The sequence below is a fragment of the Anguilla rostrata genome, chromosome 10 (genome assembly GCF_018555375.3).
Source record: "Anguilla rostrata isolate EN2019 chromosome 10, ASM1855537v3, whole genome shotgun sequence".
Lineage (NCBI taxonomy): Eukaryota > Metazoa > Chordata > Actinopteri > Anguilliformes > Anguillidae > Anguilla > Anguilla rostrata.
Genome location: NC_057942.1, coordinates 29,453,059 through 29,470,254, shown reverse-complemented (window position 1 = coordinate 29,470,254; position 17,196 = coordinate 29,453,059). Strand labels below are relative to the sequence as shown.

The 17,196-nt window shown below is 50.7% G+C and overlaps 1 protein-coding gene across 6 annotated transcripts in view; it reads right to left on the bottom strand.

The window, feature by feature from the left end:
- LOC135233163 (uncharacterized) overlaps nucleotides 1-17,196 on the bottom strand; it is a 38,942-nt gene that overhangs the window by 4,250 nt on the left and 17,496 nt on the right. For 3 of the 6 annotated variants that reach the window (XM_064296423.1, XM_064296425.1, XM_064296424.1), the window contains exons 2-9: nucleotides 16,846-17,071; nucleotides 6,676-6,869; nucleotides 6,170-6,343; nucleotides 3,962-5,770; nucleotides 2,073-2,131; nucleotides 1,147-1,246; nucleotides 669-827; nucleotides 144-212 (exon numbers count right to left, since the gene is read on the bottom strand). In XM_064296423.1, coding sequence (XP_064152493.1) covers nucleotides 144-212; nucleotides 669-827; nucleotides 1,147-1,246; nucleotides 2,073-2,131; nucleotides 3,962-5,587 — 2,013 coding nt within the window. In that variant the 5' untranslated portion in view covers nucleotides 5,588-5,770; nucleotides 6,170-6,343; nucleotides 6,676-6,869; nucleotides 16,846-17,071. Of the gene's footprint in view, nucleotides 1-143; nucleotides 213-668; nucleotides 828-1,146; nucleotides 1,247-2,072; nucleotides 2,132-3,961; nucleotides 5,771-6,169; nucleotides 6,344-6,675; nucleotides 6,870-11,661; nucleotides 11,892-16,845; nucleotides 17,072-17,196 lie in introns of those variants that run through there. The other 3 variants (XM_064296422.1, XM_064296426.1, XM_064296427.1) reach the window with 2 other exon arrangements.

The window sequence follows — 17,196 nt, the reverse complement described above, 5'->3', positions numbered from 1 at the left end:
CATTTACACCTAAGTATAAAAATTTAAGGTGCATACGAACACATCCCAAATAACAGATGTGCTCTAAATTTCAGAACGCACGTCAATGATCTGGAGTAGCGGCTCCCAAAATGAGAGCGCAGTCGAGCCGTGGCTGAACTCACCACTTGGATGGTCCCTGCTTTGGGTACGCTGTATCCCTTCTTCCCCAGGGCCTCCAGGTAGATTACCCCCTGAAAGCACGGGAGAGTTACATGACCACGTGCAAACACATGCACACGCACGAACACGTCAACGAGCACACAGGCCAGACCCGGGGCAAGAAATCATGATGTAATGATTTAACCCTTTAGACACCTGTAAAGTTGATGCAGTTTAATGATACATACAAAGAAAGGTGAATTTAGGTTTTCATTAGCAGCATATTTCACTGAAGATTCCCAGCAGTATTATTTCATTAATTGTTTTCTAAAGAGCTGAAGTATTTCAGATAATTAACTGAACCATGCACAACAAGCAAGCACACACATACACATATGTCCAGACACACACACACGTACACACACGCACGCACACAAACATATGCACACAGGCACACACACACACAAACACACACACATACACACAAACAAACACACACACACACACACACACACGTTAATACACACACACACACACAGTGGCATTACCAGGAAGGGAGAGGGGGCGCTGTGCTCAGAGATGTCGTAGTAGGTGACCTGGACGGGCAGGGTGGCGTGTTGGGGGCAGTAGGACCCACTCGCTCCGATCTCTGCCGTGAAGCCCTCGATCCGGCCCGACGGGGAGAACCGCCCCTTCAGGATGGACTCCTGGACAGACGGCAGGACACAGTCAGGACCCGCGCTGTACTTTACGATGGGAGGCTGAATGTGTGTGTGTGTGTGTGTTTGTATGAGTGTGTATGTAATGTGTAAGAGATTTTGCATGTGTTTACTGTGTGAGCATGCTTATGAGTATAAGCACGCTTGTGTGTGGGGTGTATGTGTGTATACGTGAGTTAGGCGGGGTTAGGGAGTGGGTGTGGTTAAGTGGGGTTAGGGTGTGAGTGGGGTTAAGTGGGGTAGGGTATGGGTATGGGTCAGGGTTAGGATGTGGTTAAGTGGGGTTAGGCTGTGGGAGGGGCATCACCTCAAAGTTGCCCAGGAGTGAGTGGCTGATGGAGGCAGAGGGCCAGCTGGGGCGCCCTGAGCGACAGGGCTCTGACCGCCGCCCACTACGCAGCTGACGCCTGCACAGAGAGAGAGAGAGAGAGAGAGAGAGAGGGAGGGAGAGGGAGAGAGAGGAAGAGAGAGGAAGAGAGAGAGAGAGAGAGAGGAGAGAGGGAGGAGAGGAGAGAGAGAGAGAGAGGAGGAGAGAGAGAGAGAGAGGGGGAGAGAGAGAGAAGAGAGAGAGGGGGAGAGAGAGGGAGGGAGGAGGAAGAGAGGAGGAGGAGAGGAGGGAGGAGAGAGAGAGAGGAGAGGGAGGAGGAGGGGAGATAGAGAGAGGGAGGGAGGGGGAGACAGAGAGAGAGAGAGATAGAGAGAGGGAGGGAGGGGGGAGAGAGAGAGAGATAGAGAGAGGGAGGGAGGGGGGAGACAGAGAGAGAGAGATAGAGAGAGAGGGAGGGGGGGGGGAGAGAGAGAGGCTTTCATAAGACACATCGGTAACTGCTGTGTAAAGACAGAACTGAGGACTGGCAGTAGGGGATCTATGCTTTCGTCGATGGATCTTAAAAGGTTAACTCATTTAAATGACTGGACAGATGGCATGTTGTGTTATGTTATTCAAACATGTTCTGTGTTAAATCAACTCCAACAGTGTCAACTGTACCCTAACAGAGTATACAGCATCCCTATAACACTGATATGAATTCTATTAAGACTTAACACAGAATTAACACTGAACATTCTATGTGAATGTTGTTTTTTGTGCAGCATCTGACCGAGAACAAAATGGCACTGAAAAGCATGGGATTACACTGAAATATACAACTGTACAAGAGCGTTCACTCTCTCCTCTGAGCCTCCTCCCTGAAACAGTGTCTGGAATGTTTTCAGAAGCGCCAGGAAACTCACGATTTCAGCCGGATTGCGCAGTTCAATCTTCTTCTCACTCGCATACCATCTGTGGAACCCTGCAGAGAACAGAACCCCACTGTAATGTCTGTGGAACCCTGTAGAGAATAGAACCCCACTGTAATGTATGTGGAACCCTGCAGAGAACAGAACCCCACTGTAATGTCTGTGGAACCCAGCAGAGAACAGAACCCCACTGTAATGTCTGTGGAACCCAGCAGACAACTGATACCCACTAATGTCTGTGGACCCCTGTAGAGAACAGAACCCCACTAATGTCTGTGGACCCCTGTAGAGAACAGAACCTCACTCCAACATCTGTGGAACCCAGCAGAAAACAGAACCCTACTGTAATATCTGAGAAACCCAGAAGAGAACATAACCCTACTGTAACATCTGTGAAACCCAGAAAAGAACATGACCCTACTGTAACATCTGTGAAACCCAGAAGAGAACATGACCCTACTGTAACATTTGTGAAACTCATCAGGAACATCACAGTAACTTGCAATAGTTCCAGCACAGATGTAATGAGAAGTTCCACCCACTCTAACTCTAAAAGTACTCTTTTTCCAGTACTTTCAACATCCTGTGAGTCAGGATCAGTTGTTCATTATGTCCTAACCCTGTGCCACTATTTCCACGCACAGAAAAATAAACCAAACCTGACTAAACACAGCATAAATGGAATTCACAATACATATGGAAATTTGGTGTCAAATACATCTAATATATTAACACGTTTTAAAAAACCTGCCAATATTTTTTTCTATTTGGTTTAAATGCTGGGCAGTGCACAAGCGTAGTTACCTGTGAAAAGACACATGGACTGCCAGAGTCCACGTCGTTCATGGCAAACGACCCGGCCACGGGTCAGCGCAGTGCGGTGGCCGTCAGCTAGGCTCGGACTGGCGCACTGACATGGCTGCCGTGGGCATGGCCTACCTATCCCTCCAAATCAGAGTCCAAATCCAGGTCCAAATCCAGGTGCAGATGCAAGTCCAAATTTGATCTTGACCTCTCTGCGTCTCTGCCACTTTATCTCAATTTCTTAGGGACCAGCGGTTAAACGTGCCTGTCCCACTACGCAACTTTTAAAAATGGGTCCAAAACTGTTTAAAAGCCGGGGTTGCAGGGGGGGGTCAGTGACAGTAACATTGTCTTTCTGGAACAGGATGTGATATTATCGTGACATAAAGGCGCCTGTTTTTTTATGGTGCTGTGGTGTTCATGTGAGCACAATAGCCTGGTGAAAAGCCTTTATGCCGGGGTCCACTCCCACTTTCAATGTGCACAAATGTGCACTTTCTAGCACGAAAAAAGCCAGAGGCCTCTTTATCTTTTTACCTCCACCTCCCCCCTCCCCCTTCCTCTCCAAGGCATTTGAACCAGTTCAGTACATGCCGGGATCTTTGGTCACTACGATGAAAAAGGGAGTGCACTGGGGTCATAACTGAACTACTCAACACCAACACCAGAGGGCGCACTGTCAACTAATGCCACCACAGATTCTACATGCTTTACAAAGCGCTGGGGGCTCTCTGTCCCATCTCCACAGCTGTCTGACCTACTGTCAGATTTTCAGAATTTGAGACTAGTTTGAAAATGAGGCCAAGATAAAAGGGACCCACAGATTGTAAACAGCTACAGTACGGTCGATCTCAGCATCTGAGTTGGGGTCTATTCCATTTCTCAACTCTGAAATTAAGTGGGATTATGAACTGACAAAGTGGCTACAATGTTCTACAGGGATTTTTTTCAATTAAATAACTGAATTTAAATGAATTTCCTGAGCTGACTGAATTCAAATGGAGATGAGTCACACTTCCTTGTTTTTTGTGTCTTGTGAGGACCCATGCTGTCTGTGACCCGACTTTCCGGGGACTCACCTTGGGTGTGTCGCGCGCCGCGGGCAGCAGGTGGTTCCAGAAGGGGGCGCCCTTGGCGTCCGTGCTGCGGCAGGCCCCGAGGCCCAGGCCGGGGGCCAGCAGGGCCAGGCGGCTCCTCTTGCTGGTGGACGGGCCCTCGTCCTCGGAGCAGGACTCCCCCGTGTCGCTGGAGGACAGGAGCCTCTTTTTGGCCGGGCACGGGGGGGTGGGGGAGGACCCCCCGGAAGTCGCCGGGCCGGCCGTTCGCTCCGCAGGGGAGGCCTCCAGACTCTCCACCCAGGCCCTCGCCTCGTCGGGCCCCAGGGGGCCCGTGGGCGGGGACCCGGCCGGTCGGCAGGGGATCCGACGAGCGGGGGCGTCCGCGTCCGAGCTCCCGTCGGAGCCGTCGTCGTTCCCGGGGGAGAGGCCCCGACCACCGCCCGCTGAATGTGGCTCAGTCCTGGGCAGGGCGGCCGGGGCCGTGGGGTCCTGGGGCAGGGGCAGGGGGTCGTCCGGGGGCAGGGATCGAGGAGAGAGAGGGGACTGGGGTTCACGCAGGGGAGAGTACCCAGGAGACAGTGGGGACTGGGGGTCGACCAGCGGCTGGTAGTATTTTGGGGAAAGTGAATACTGGGGGTCAGGCTGGTATCTCGGAGAGAGTGGGGAATGGGGATCCAGGAGAGGCTGGTATTTGGGAGAGAAGGATTGGGACCTGGGAGACACTGGGGCCTGGGGGTCGGACGGGGGCTGGTATTTTGGGGAGAGTACCGGGTGGGGGTCGGAGAGGGGCTGGTATTTTGGGGAGAGTACCGGGTGGGGGTCGGAGAGGGGCTGATATTTTGGTGAGAGCGTAGGGTGGGGGTCGGAGAGGGACTGGTATTTTGGGGAGTGTGTAGGGTGGGGGTCGAAGAGGGGCTGGTATTTTGGGGAAAGTGTCAGGTGAGGGTCGGATAGGGACTGGTACTTTGGGGAAAGTGCCAGGTGGGGGTCGGAGAGGGACTGGTATTTTGGTGAGAGCGTAGGGTGAGGGTCGGAGAGGGGCTGGTACTTTGGGGAGTGTGCAGGATGGGGGTCGGTCAGGGGCTGGTATTTGGGGGAGTGCGTAGGGTGGGAGTCGAACAGAGGCTGGTATTTGGGGGACAGGGGAGCCTGTGAATCGGGGAGGGGGCGATGGTGGTTGTGGAGCGCCGGACGCCTCCCGGGCAGGGAGGTCCTGGGCGACTGGGGGTTTGGGGAGTGGGGGGGCTCCGCCCCGCTCGCCCCCGCGGGGGAAACGGGCTGGCCGGGACCGCACAGGACCTCGCTGTCCATGTCGTCCCCCTGCCCCGCCAGGTGGGGGCGCTTGTGAGCCGGCGGCGGCGGCGGCGGCTCCTCCGGGGCCCTCTTGGCCCCCGACCTGAGGGCCCGCTGCCCCTCGGGGGGGTCCGCCAGCCCCCGCCGCTGTGAGAAGATGGACAGCTGGTAGACCTTCTGCAGCTTGATCTCCTCTTCCCCGAAGGGCCGCAGCGGCCCCTCCCCCTGCCCAGGCCCCGCCTCCGGCTCCGCCCCTGACGCCACGCCCCCTCTCTGCCCCCCGCCGGGGAGATCCCCCTCTCGGGCCGGGGGCTCCTTGTGAAGGTGTGCGATTTCCATGTGGATGTGCCGCATGTTGCGAGGGGCGTGGTCAAGTAAAAACGATTTATTTTATTATTTTCTTTCTTTTTTTTTTTCTTTTAAAGTGCAAAACGGGTGAGAGCCGCTCTCGTCCCTGGAGTGTCAGCCTAAAGAGTCACTTCTCTGTCGGTAACGCGGAGCAAATTCCTTTCAGCGAAGACCGTAGCAGCAGAGCACCTGAATCAGAGCCACAGAGGGAAAGAGTCAGCGCTAACGTTAGCGGCGAGCGCTCATCTACGCTGCTTTTCTGGGAGACTGTGTCCAGTGGACTAAGAGCTTTCCTATTTTCCTGCAACAGTGTGGCTGTAAAAGGTGCTATACCAATGAGATTTCATTTTAATGTCCAGACACAATGGAGCTGAAACTTGATGCTGTTTTTCTAGGTTGTTACTAGCTATTAATCATGCTTTTAACCGCTTTTAACATGTTGCATGATTTGGCCTTTCAATAAAATGTAAAAATGTAATAAATGAAGTTCATTAGGTATTGTGACTGCTTTTTTTTTCTCGACGAGTTTATTGTTCTCGCTAAATGCGAAAGAGTAGCAAAAGGTGAAAGGGTGGAGCGAGTGATTACCCCTCTTGTCCTCTCATGCCCTCCTGGGTGCTCCACATCTGCCCCGTGCCACACTTCTGCCCCCCTGTTTCTACCCCAGGTGCCCGTCCATTGCTGCAGCTGCTCCTGTGTACCAGCGACACCATCCCCAGTGGGAGGGGGGAAGGGGTTCAGCACCGTCCTGGGACACTCCACCTGTAAGGGGGCAGATACTGCATGAGCCTGGGGATCAAGCTCACTTTTTATTTACTTCATCTTTGTTTCAACCCATATTTTTTTCTTTTCCATCCAATTCGTAATGGCAAATTCTCATTGCCCACCAACCTCCATCAATTCAGGAGAGTGCGCAGAGCTTTAGGTTTCTGCCAAATATCCATGCAAGATGATAATATCTATGGTGGTTTGGAAGATGCACTCTGCTCTGAAGCCTGTACCACCAACGTATTAGTATATCATACCCAGTATATCACATATTAGTATATCACACCCATATTTTACAGAAGCTGAGGCTCTGCGTCATAATTTACCAATGGCTGGACGTCAGTGAGCTGGCAGGCTGCTGGAAGGGAAGTCCAACAGACAGGAAGTGACTAAACAGGAAGTGGCTCTCCAAAAACCCGTCCTCGGTATGGACAAGACCCGGACACACCCCTCCTGGGCATCTTCGTGTGACGTGTGACCCGCGGACATCATTATGTCACAGGCATTCCAGTGGAGAACCCTGGGAAAAGACAGGGACAAATCAATCAATCAATAAATCAAACCATTAATCACCCAATCCATTAATAAATCACAATCAACCAATTAATGAAATGATCAACAAATACCTTACTTATCAATAATTAGAATGAGAATGGATCTTTTTAAAAAGTGGTTTTCATGTCTAATCTGAATGTTTATGCAATGAGAATCCATTAGGCCCAAACTTATACCACAATAACACCAAGTCTGGCAACCTCAGAAAATGGCACCTAGGTCCTCAAAGCAGTCCACCTCCTCAAACCACTCCTCTAGGCGATTCGGTGACAACACCGTTGTGGCTGACACCGACACCCTCATTCTAGAACCCTCCTTGGGCCTAATCAAGACCAGACAGCACATCACAGACCGCAAACACCTCTGGGGCTACATTCGAGACTAATGATGAGTTTAAGACTGGGGACTGCATGTGTGATCAACATCATTGCATGATTTGCTTAGTGCAAGGCCCTCATTCACTATGATACACAGACACAAGACATAGCTTACACGATTCCATATTCCATGATTACATTCATATATCATGTAATATATCATGGGGCGACATAGCTCAGGAGGTAAGAGCGGTTGTCTGGCAGTCGGAGGGTTGCCGGTTCGGTCCCCGCCCTGGGCGTGTCGTAGTGTCCCTGAGCAAGACAGCTAACCCCTAACTGCTCTGGTGAATGCGAGGCATCAATTGTAAAGCGCTTTGGATAAAAGCGCTATATAAATGCAGTCCATTTACCATCATATAACTGGAGGCTAGATGAAAAAAAGCAGGTTAAGTATTTTACAAGGGTAAAGCCACAATATTGAACATTCCTTTCAAGATTTAAACCTGCAATCATCAGGCTGCACATCTGGCTCCTGCTGTCACTGCTGACCATTAGACAGTTCTGCCGTTTTGTCAGTGTTTGCCTATCATGGCAATGAAGCACTTCCTGCCAGGGCTTTCAAAGGTTCACTACATTTCCCAGCAGCCCCCATGTCCTCTCATTACCTCAGCTACATGGTGACATGGGCACCATTATGAAGATGCACTCAGAGTATGATAGATGAGGCAGAGTGGTAGAGATGGCGGAGAGGAGTGGCACTAACCTCAATGTGTGTGTGTGTGTCTGAGAGGGAGAGAGGGAGAGAGAGAGAGAGAGAGAGAGAGAGAATCTATCTAACTGACAGTGTGTGACAATGACAGCAGTCAAGGGGGAGTGAATGGGACAGCCATAATCTGGGATTAAGAGATGATGACACTGTGTGTGTGTGTGTGTGTGTCTCTGTCTGCATGCGTTTGTGTGTGCGTGTGCGCGTGTGCACGCATGCATGAGTTTCTGTGGGCCTGTTTGCACTACAATACGTTTTCACTCCTCATTTTAGTGCTTTATACGGTTTAGTTCACACTCAGTACGGTTATGAGCGAGACTGACAACTAGTAGCAACTGCTCTGAACAGGGCGTGACTACCAAAGTTTACTCCTGTTCCCATGCAAATAAGCTTGGCTGCGCGAGTATGGACTGCACACTGGTAGCAGACGCGCAGTGATTAGCTGTGCAGTGCTCCCTGACCCCCCTTCACCCTCTGGACCCAAAGGAAGAACTTCCATCAGCGTGCTGCTAGGTGCTGTAAAAAGAAGCTCAATTCGATGCTGCTGCATTTCCTGCTGAATCAGCTTCTCTTGGAAAACACCGACAAAAACTGAACGACCACGCCCACGCTTGCTGACACTGGAGATCACGTTTACACCCTCGCAATATCCGAAATGCAAGATTTACGTTCAGAACAAATACTACAAATGTACCGACAGTGCTGTACATACAGGAGAGAATCTTGCTACTTGTTCATACATGTAAGCATTCTGGGTCTTCTAAATATGCATGTGTGTGTGGACACAGAACATCAGTCAATAACTTTGGTTGTCGAGCCCCAAAACGCAAGTGTGAACAGGACCTGTGTGTGAGCACGCGTGAAATTTGCGTGTATGCGCAGTCTGCCCTTCTCCATTCCCACCACCAGGGGGTGCCTGCGCTCACCTCCCGGCTCCTCTCGGCGCACTCGATTTGGACCGGGACCAGGGACCGAGGACAGGGCGAGCCGGGTCGCACGGCGAGCCGCGGCTGCCGTGACAACCGCCCCTTTGTCCGGCTCGGCCTCGTCGGAGCGCCCCGGTCCGAGGCGCTGCCAAAAAACGCCCTCGCCCCGACGCGGCGGGCCGACCGCTGGTTAACCCCCTGGTACGCCAGATCTGAACCGCGAGTCCCTGCCAAATGACTCTTGGACGGGGGAAGGATATAAAAATAACGTTCCTCGTGTGCCCAGAACAGCCAAAAACGTACGTGTCACAGGAGAGGCCTGCAGTGACTTGGTCTGATAGCATATTTATGCGGGTTTGCTTTTGTTCTAATCAACAACAACCTTTTACATTGCAGGTCGGGAGCAAAGGTGGAAATGAAAAAGGTACATTTAGTTTTTTTTACTGATATAAGAAAATGCTTTCAAGTACGGAAGAGGATTAGGGCTACGTGAATTTTTTTTTTGAGTTCTGAAAGTCTGACTTTATTCTCAGAATTCTGACTTTAATCTCAGAATTTTGACTTTAAAGTCAGAACTCAAAATTCTTTTTCACGTGGCCCTAATCCTCTTCCGTACTCAAGACTGCTTACAAGGTTGCAGTGTAAAAAGTACACTGCAAGGACTCTTGAAGTGTTCAGTATCAAGCCTGACTCTTAATACTCTCTAGAAAGTAAATAAAACGATAAATCAATGGCCTATTGACCATAAATGCAGGCATAAACCAAAGAAAACATGCTAAACCCGTAATCAGAAACTCTGTAATCAGATATTGATTGACGATTAGGCTAATCAGGAAAAGGAGCAATCTAATAGCTACTGTACTACATCTTCTTAAAACTGGTGATTTCTCATTAAAAGTCCACCAATAAGACTTTCTCATGTGATGTAGCGTTCACAGACAGACCCCCTCCTCCCCCTACCCCCCCCCCCCCACCACAATCACACAGGCAGCCTGTGTCAGGCACATAACCTCATTGCGTCACCATATTTACTCTGGAGGAACAGACAGGCCCCAACACTGGTCTATTTTTACACCACTGCCAAACTTGCGCAAGCTAACGGATGCATCTGGTGAGTAACCTGGCATAGGCTTGGAACAATCCCAGTATTCTTTGCACGTGCGCATCGCACTGTCACCGTTAAGAAGACTAATCCTTGACTGAGGTGTGCAAAAATAGAAAGTGGGATGGCCAAAGAAGAGAGAGGCAGACAAACAGACAGCCAAAGAGAGCGAGAGGGTTAGAGAGAGAGCGAGAGAGAGAAAGTGTCACCCTCTTCCTGTGTGACATCACTGAGCGACCTGGCTTTCAAACAGGGCTGCATGAGTTTGATGAGTGAACTGTGAGTCACGTCAGTCAATCGAGCAGGATGGGCCTAACAACACAACTCAGTATCTCTAACAATACCTCTCTCTCTCGGTCTCTCTGTCTGTTTCTCTCTCGCTCTCTCTCTCTCCTTCTCTCTCTCTCTCTCTCTTCTTTTCTCTCTCCTCTCTCTCTCTCTCTCTTCTCCCTCTCTGTGACTGACACGCAGGAGCTCAGTCTCTTGGGGACGAGGTGTTCAGTTTCTTTCGTTAGAGCCTCGGCAACATGACAAAGCAAACAGTGCAGGAATTTGAATTGCGATTAGCACGTATTCTGCGATATTGCTGTGTCAGCAGGGGACTGAGAGAGCGAGGGAGTGAGAGAACAAGGGACGGACTGAGCAAGGGAGTGAGAGAGCAAGAGAGTGAGGGAGTGAGAGAACAAGAGACTGAGAGAGTGAGGTAGTGAGAAAACAAGGGACGGACTGAGCAAGGGAGTGAGAGAGCAAGAGAGTGAGAGAGTGAGGGAGTGAGAGAACAAGAGACTGAGAGAGTGAGGTAGTGAGAAAACAAGGGACGGACTGAGCAAGGGAGTGAGAGAGCAAGAGAGTGAGAGAGTGAGGGACTGAGAGTGAGGGGGTGAGAAAGTGAGGGACAGAGAAAGTGAGGGACTGAGAGAGCGAGATGGAAAGAGGGGGAGGAGTTCAAATGCGAGGGGTTTGTGAGGACGTGGGCAGTGCTGTTATCTACAGGGGCACACGACTATGAAAGGAAAGACCTGACAAGCAATCTTACACAAAAACACACACACACACACACACACACCTCCCCCACTCCCCCTGAGACAAAGAAAGAGAGGTCTGGAGTGAGAGTCCCTCTTCTCCTTCCCCCCCCCCCCCCCTCCTCCATCCAATTTCAATGCTGTAATTACTCTCCCCCGACAGGTGTGCTCCTGCACCCAAACGCACTCTCACTCATTTACACACTCGCTCACACACATACAGCGCACACACACACACATGAATACACATACACACACACACACACAAACACACACTCCTCACACACACAGGTTCACAACTCCTCATAAAAAGGTGCCCCCCTTCCCCCAGCTACCCTCCAAACACACAGAAAACCCTAAAACATGCAAGCACACACAAACATGCACACACAGGTTATCTAGAGTATTACTCAATACACACTGTTTGTGTCCGCTGCATGCATATTCACACACACACACACACACACACACAGCCTCGGTGCACAAAACACCAGCTGTGGCTTCTAAATGGCCCATTTCCTAGAAGAGGCTGGTAGAGAAGAAGCTCTAGAGACTGCTGGCTCAGACACAGGGGTAAGGGTTATTTTGAGTCCCTGCTGGGTTACCCTAAAACGCAGGGCTCACCTAATTATAAAGGCTTCTGTTTCGGAGAACGGATCAGGCCAAACGAATCCAGTTCAGACCCTCTCCGCTGATTTGTCTTGTCTCCCTGAAAACAGCTGCTTCACTGTTCCAAACCGCAGTTATACAAGAAAAAGACTACCAAACACACTCAGGCATGTACACACCTGCCGCACACATACACACAAGCACACATACACACACACACACACACACACACACACACACACACACAACCACACACACACACACACACACACACACACACAGAAATCCCTTAGCTGAGAGCTGGGACCCCAGGAGCAGTGGTGGTGCTTCTAGCGGCCCCAGAATGGAGCGGTTCTGCTGAGCTGTCAGGCCTATTTCTGATCCAGCCATTAGTAAGCAGCTGGCTGTAAACTCTGGCCTAGCCACTGCGAAATGTAGCAAATCCATACTCCCCAAAGGTTTTAATTACCTCTGCATCAACTCCAGCAGTCTCTCCCTCTCTCTCTCTCTCTCCCCTTCATCGCATTAGCCTAACAGTTAACAGAACCATTTGAAGCCGGTGGTATTGTTTTGTAGTGCCGCGTGTCGTCTCCCACATAACCATGAGGCAACTTTTGGCATACTGCCAAAAGTTGCTGATTGGCCTAAGTGATCCGTCATTAATTTCTTTTACAGTGAAATGAATTGTGTACAGCTTGGTTGCTGATGATGCAGACCTCAGATGTGTGGTGGAACGTGTCTGTGAGTATGAGTGTGAGTGTGATGCGGTCCTCAGTCTGATAGTACAGACATGGGCACGTGTGTGGTTTCTACGGCAGTCACTGTGTGCGGGTATTGTCGTACGCGGCTGCTCTTCAGTGGGAATGCGTGGGAGCGTGTTTATTCGATGCTCCTCGCTGGCAGAGAGTGGTCTCGGCCTGACCCTGTTAGTCATCTGTCTGTCTGCGCTGAAGAGGACACAGGCCCACCGCCTGTGCGAGTGTGTGTGTGAGAGTGTGTGTGTGCACGCATGTGTATATGTGCGTGAGTGTGTTTGTACATGTGTGTATATGTGTGTACATGTGTGTGTGATTGTGTGTGTGTGCACGCATGTGTATATGTGTGTGAGTGTGTGTGTACATGTGTGTATATGCGTGTACATGTGTGTGTGTGTGTGAGTGTGTGCGCATGTGTATTCTTGTGTGTTAACGCATGTGTGTGTGTGCATTTTTATTATTTGCTGTGAGAAACACTGCCCTGTCTGATAGCTGCTCTCATTCCTAATTTAGACTCGGCCTTGAGTGGCCATCTCGCGCAACCACCCCCAGATAATGGCGCAGGTGGGAGAAATAAAGGTGTTGTGGCCCGTTATAAATGTGTCAAATTAAAAGCATAAAAATAAGCAAGGGCACGCTGGAAAAGCGTGCAAAAATGGGCATAAATGTTCGAAACAGCTTCTCGGATTTCACCGGCAATATTAAAGCTGAAAAAACAGTTGCCACATGGAAATTCAAACCTTTCCGAAGGCGTTGGGATGGGGAACGGAGGGGGTGCGGGGTGGGGGTGGGGGTTAACTATGCTTCTTTGGTGGTGGTTAAGCGTTTGAAGGGCATGACCCATTTCCACCATTCAACAGACTGTCTCTTATCTTGTTGGGTCTCCACCTCAGCTCGCAGTTAAGGCAGTCCTAGTTGACAGTTTCAGAGGTCAAAGGTCAGGAGTTCAGGTAGGTCTTAGTCAGTTACACTATAACAGCTGATAGGCATTTCTTTCTGGAGCCAACAACACAGATCATGAACGACAGGAGAGACGGTTGATGAATGTTGGCCGAACAGTATTTGGGAAAAGGCTCAGAAGAGACTCTTATTTTGGTCAAGATGGCTAACACGGACACAGCTGAGTCTCTCAGGAGTCCGTCAGCAAGGTGAAGCGAGTCACATTTTTGCCAGAACATTCTGGAAGCCATAATCTACAATCAATATCAGAAAGTTTTCTACGACTGGTGCCCAGATCTGACAATGTAAAACTGTAACCAACATTTCCAGCAGGAAAAGGATGAGGCCACCAAGACAAGATAAACACACATGCAAAAACAAAAAAAGCACACACTCATCCACACACACACACCCACACGCATACCCCCACACCCACGCACACAAGCTCTGCGCGAAAAACATGCTTTGCTTGGCATTACGTCAGAATCTTGCCCTTCCCATCTCACGACAATGAACGGGCGTCCTACACCCCCCTCCCCCCCCCCCCGCCCCACCCATTCTCTGTGCCTTCTAAACACCACCCAAGCTCTCTCTTCATCGCCATGGAGACGTGATAGATTAACAGAGGCCCGGCGCGTACTGAGCGTAGTGTTCTCAACGTTAGCTCTGCGTCGCCCCGGTGACCGCCGGAAACATTCCGATTGGATGCATCATCCGCGAGTCGTTTATGAGGCCTGACAGAGCGCAGGACGGCGCCAGCGGATGTTCCGAACAGCGAAGCAGCGACCGGAGCCCCTGCAGTTAAGAACTGGAGCAGGAGAGGACCACAGAAGGTCTGGTGGAGGTTCTAAACTGGGCCACGCACAGGGGAGTGCTCGGGGGGAGGAGGGGGGGGGGGCATATGGTCAAAATCAAGCTTTGCTGTAGCCTTTGGCTGCCTTAGGCCACACTGAGGCCCCCCTCCCCACCCCATCAGACTGAGGGGTGGGGAGGGGCGGTTGCAGCAGCAGCGGGTGACAACCATAGACGTAACACGTGAATTTTTCTTCATATTTTTTGTCCCCCTTTGGCATCTGTGCTTAGAGCTGGCCCTGCTCAAAAAAAAAAGGAGATTGGGACCGGTTCTTTAGGAAAAAATGAATACATAAATCGCTGCAGCCTCCGGGCAGGGGACTACACACTCTAGCGTATGCTGGCATCTATCCAGGCACGTGCCACTCGCTAACCCTCTGGCTCACCTCGAACTCCCTCTACGACAGGTGAGGAGGTGCGAGGAGGTGACAGGAAGTCAGAGGGTAGGGGGCGGGGGGAGAACCTCCAGGCGCATTTGCGGGGGGGCGGGGGGGGGGGTGGGTATCTGCCTCCGTCAGGACTTTACCACCTCTTTCGCAAGGGGCCGGGTTGTAAAAGGTTAACAGGGTGGATGGCACGGTGTGGAGTTGCACGCCGGGGCAGAGGTTAGAGATCTGGCGACCGCTCCACTCCGCATCAACTGACAAAGTGGAAAACAGCAGCTGATGAATAACAACCGACTCAGTGCTACGTAAGGGCGAAGCAAGCTGGTCAGCACAACACGCTCTGTGTTTTAGATCAGATTCCTGTTGGCTGAAGACATGAAATTAAATGCGGAAAAAAAAACGTTCAGCATCGGCTCAGCTCCAACGATGTTTATAAGGAAGGCCACGAGGAATTTGGTTTACTCCATTTCCGATTTAACGCTCGCGATTCGTGCTGTGAATGTAGTTTTGACGGCTGTAAACCGTGTTCACAGGAAGCACAGACGGTCTATAAACTTTTTAACGAGGAGGATCCCGTTCCTCTGAATTTTTAGCCCTGTCCGTCACTCGCCACGGCCTTTGGATGGGTGCTGTGCCTAAGTATTTGGACGGTGACACAACTTTTGTTGTGTTTGTTTCTGCACTCCAGCACATTTAATTTGAAATGAAACAATGAATATGAGATTAAAGTGCTGATATCCAGTGCCTGGTGATGTCTATGGGTCACAGACTTCAGGCAGTCATCAAATGCGAAATATTTGCAACTAAGCACTAAATAGCCTATGTTGACTTTATTTCAGATTATCTTAATCTGACCAATTACTTTTGCTCCCCTAAAATGGGGGGACTACGTATGAAAAAGGGCTTTAATTCCTACACAAATCACCTGACGTGGATGCAAATACCCTCAAATGAAAGCTGACCATCTGCACTTTAGCCTCATACTCACTGTTCCATGTCAAATCCAACGTGCAGGAGTATAGAACCAAAACAACAAAGTTGTCACCGTCCAAATGTCTCACTGTGCAAATATTTATGCACTGCACTGTATGGTTGATGTCAAAAATGAATGGGGGATTTAAAAAAAAAAAAAACCCCAAGTAAGGGAAATTGATTTGGGAGACATATTTAGGGAGCTCTCGTTAGCCTCTCTGTTTGGCGAAAGGAAGTGAACATGTGGGGTTTGGGGGTGGGGGAGTTGTCATGGTGCACCCTTGGTTGCTAGGCAGGGCTAACCACTCCCTACCCGGCCACAGGTGTCAGGACACGGACTGAACCGGGCGCCCGTCACAACCTGCTGAGCCTGTGATTGGATTAGGAGTGTGGCCCACAGCTCAGGGCTGTCCCGCCTCCAGGAACCCGGGTGAGAGGTGAGATCAGGGGGCTTTACTGTGAAAAATACACAGAGCAGGACTCCCCCAACCCCCTCCCCTGCCCCCACCCGGTGTGTAATCAGGCCCCTGTATCCAGCTCTACACCCACCCCACCTCAACACCACAGTCCACGATCCCCACAGAAGAACACCCACCCGCACGTGCAGACTGCAGCTGGAACTTTCGGTGTCTTTCAGTCAAAAGTATTGAAACCTGAGACAAGGTTTCAGTCTTCTACACAGAGACACAGACACACACACACACACACACACACGAGCCGCTGAGGACAGGATGCAGGTGCCTGTCACTGTTTCTCCTGCTACCTGCAGGCCAGAGAAGGTAAACCCCAAAAACCTTATGCTAATGCACCAAAATGAAGATCGCGGAAACAACATGGGACCAACAGCAATGTCCTCTGTGGAAGGGGGGGGGGGGGGCATGCTCCTAACAAACACGCTAACACCCCACAACTGAGAGAGAGAGAGTGCCAGAGGGAGAAAGACAGAGAGAGAGAGAATAACAGAGAGAGAGACAGAGTGAGAGAGAAAGTAGAAACTGAAAGAGAGCAGGAGAGAGAGAGAGAACGAGAGAGATAGAGAGATAGGAAATCTGACGATTTAGGCCTAAACTGAGCTAGATTAGACGGGGGAGAGGGGGGAGCTACTATTTTGCTCCTTTGAAAGGGAGCCTCACTCTCTATTCATCTCTCAATCAGCACACACACACACACGCAGACTCAGACACATAACATAATCATACTGTTCCCCTCCACCCTCTTCTAGAAAAAGAACTCTCTTTCATTTCTATAAGATTCGTCACGCACCCATTCACCACACGACAGCACGACTGACTTACCTTCCTTAAAGAATCGAAAACGCCCCTCTCGCTCTCTCTCTCTCTCTCACACTCGCTCTCTCTCTCTGTCTCTTCCTCTGCTCCGCCACTCCCTCCTGTTACAGATGGTTTTGGGCTATTTCTCCCCCAGTTCTGGTCTCTTCCTCGCCCCCCCCCCCCCCCTTCCTCCTCCTCCTCTCTGGCTGAAGGGCTGAAAGCGTTGGGCTGGCAGCTGGGTGTCGCTTCCCTAAAAAGGATGTTAAGAGAAACGCTGCTCAGAGAGAGGCCTCCCGAAATGCATTCACCAGCCCGGGCTGTCGGTAATTTAGAGCCTGCTCTGCTATTCTGGTATTCCCAGCTCTCTCTCTCTCT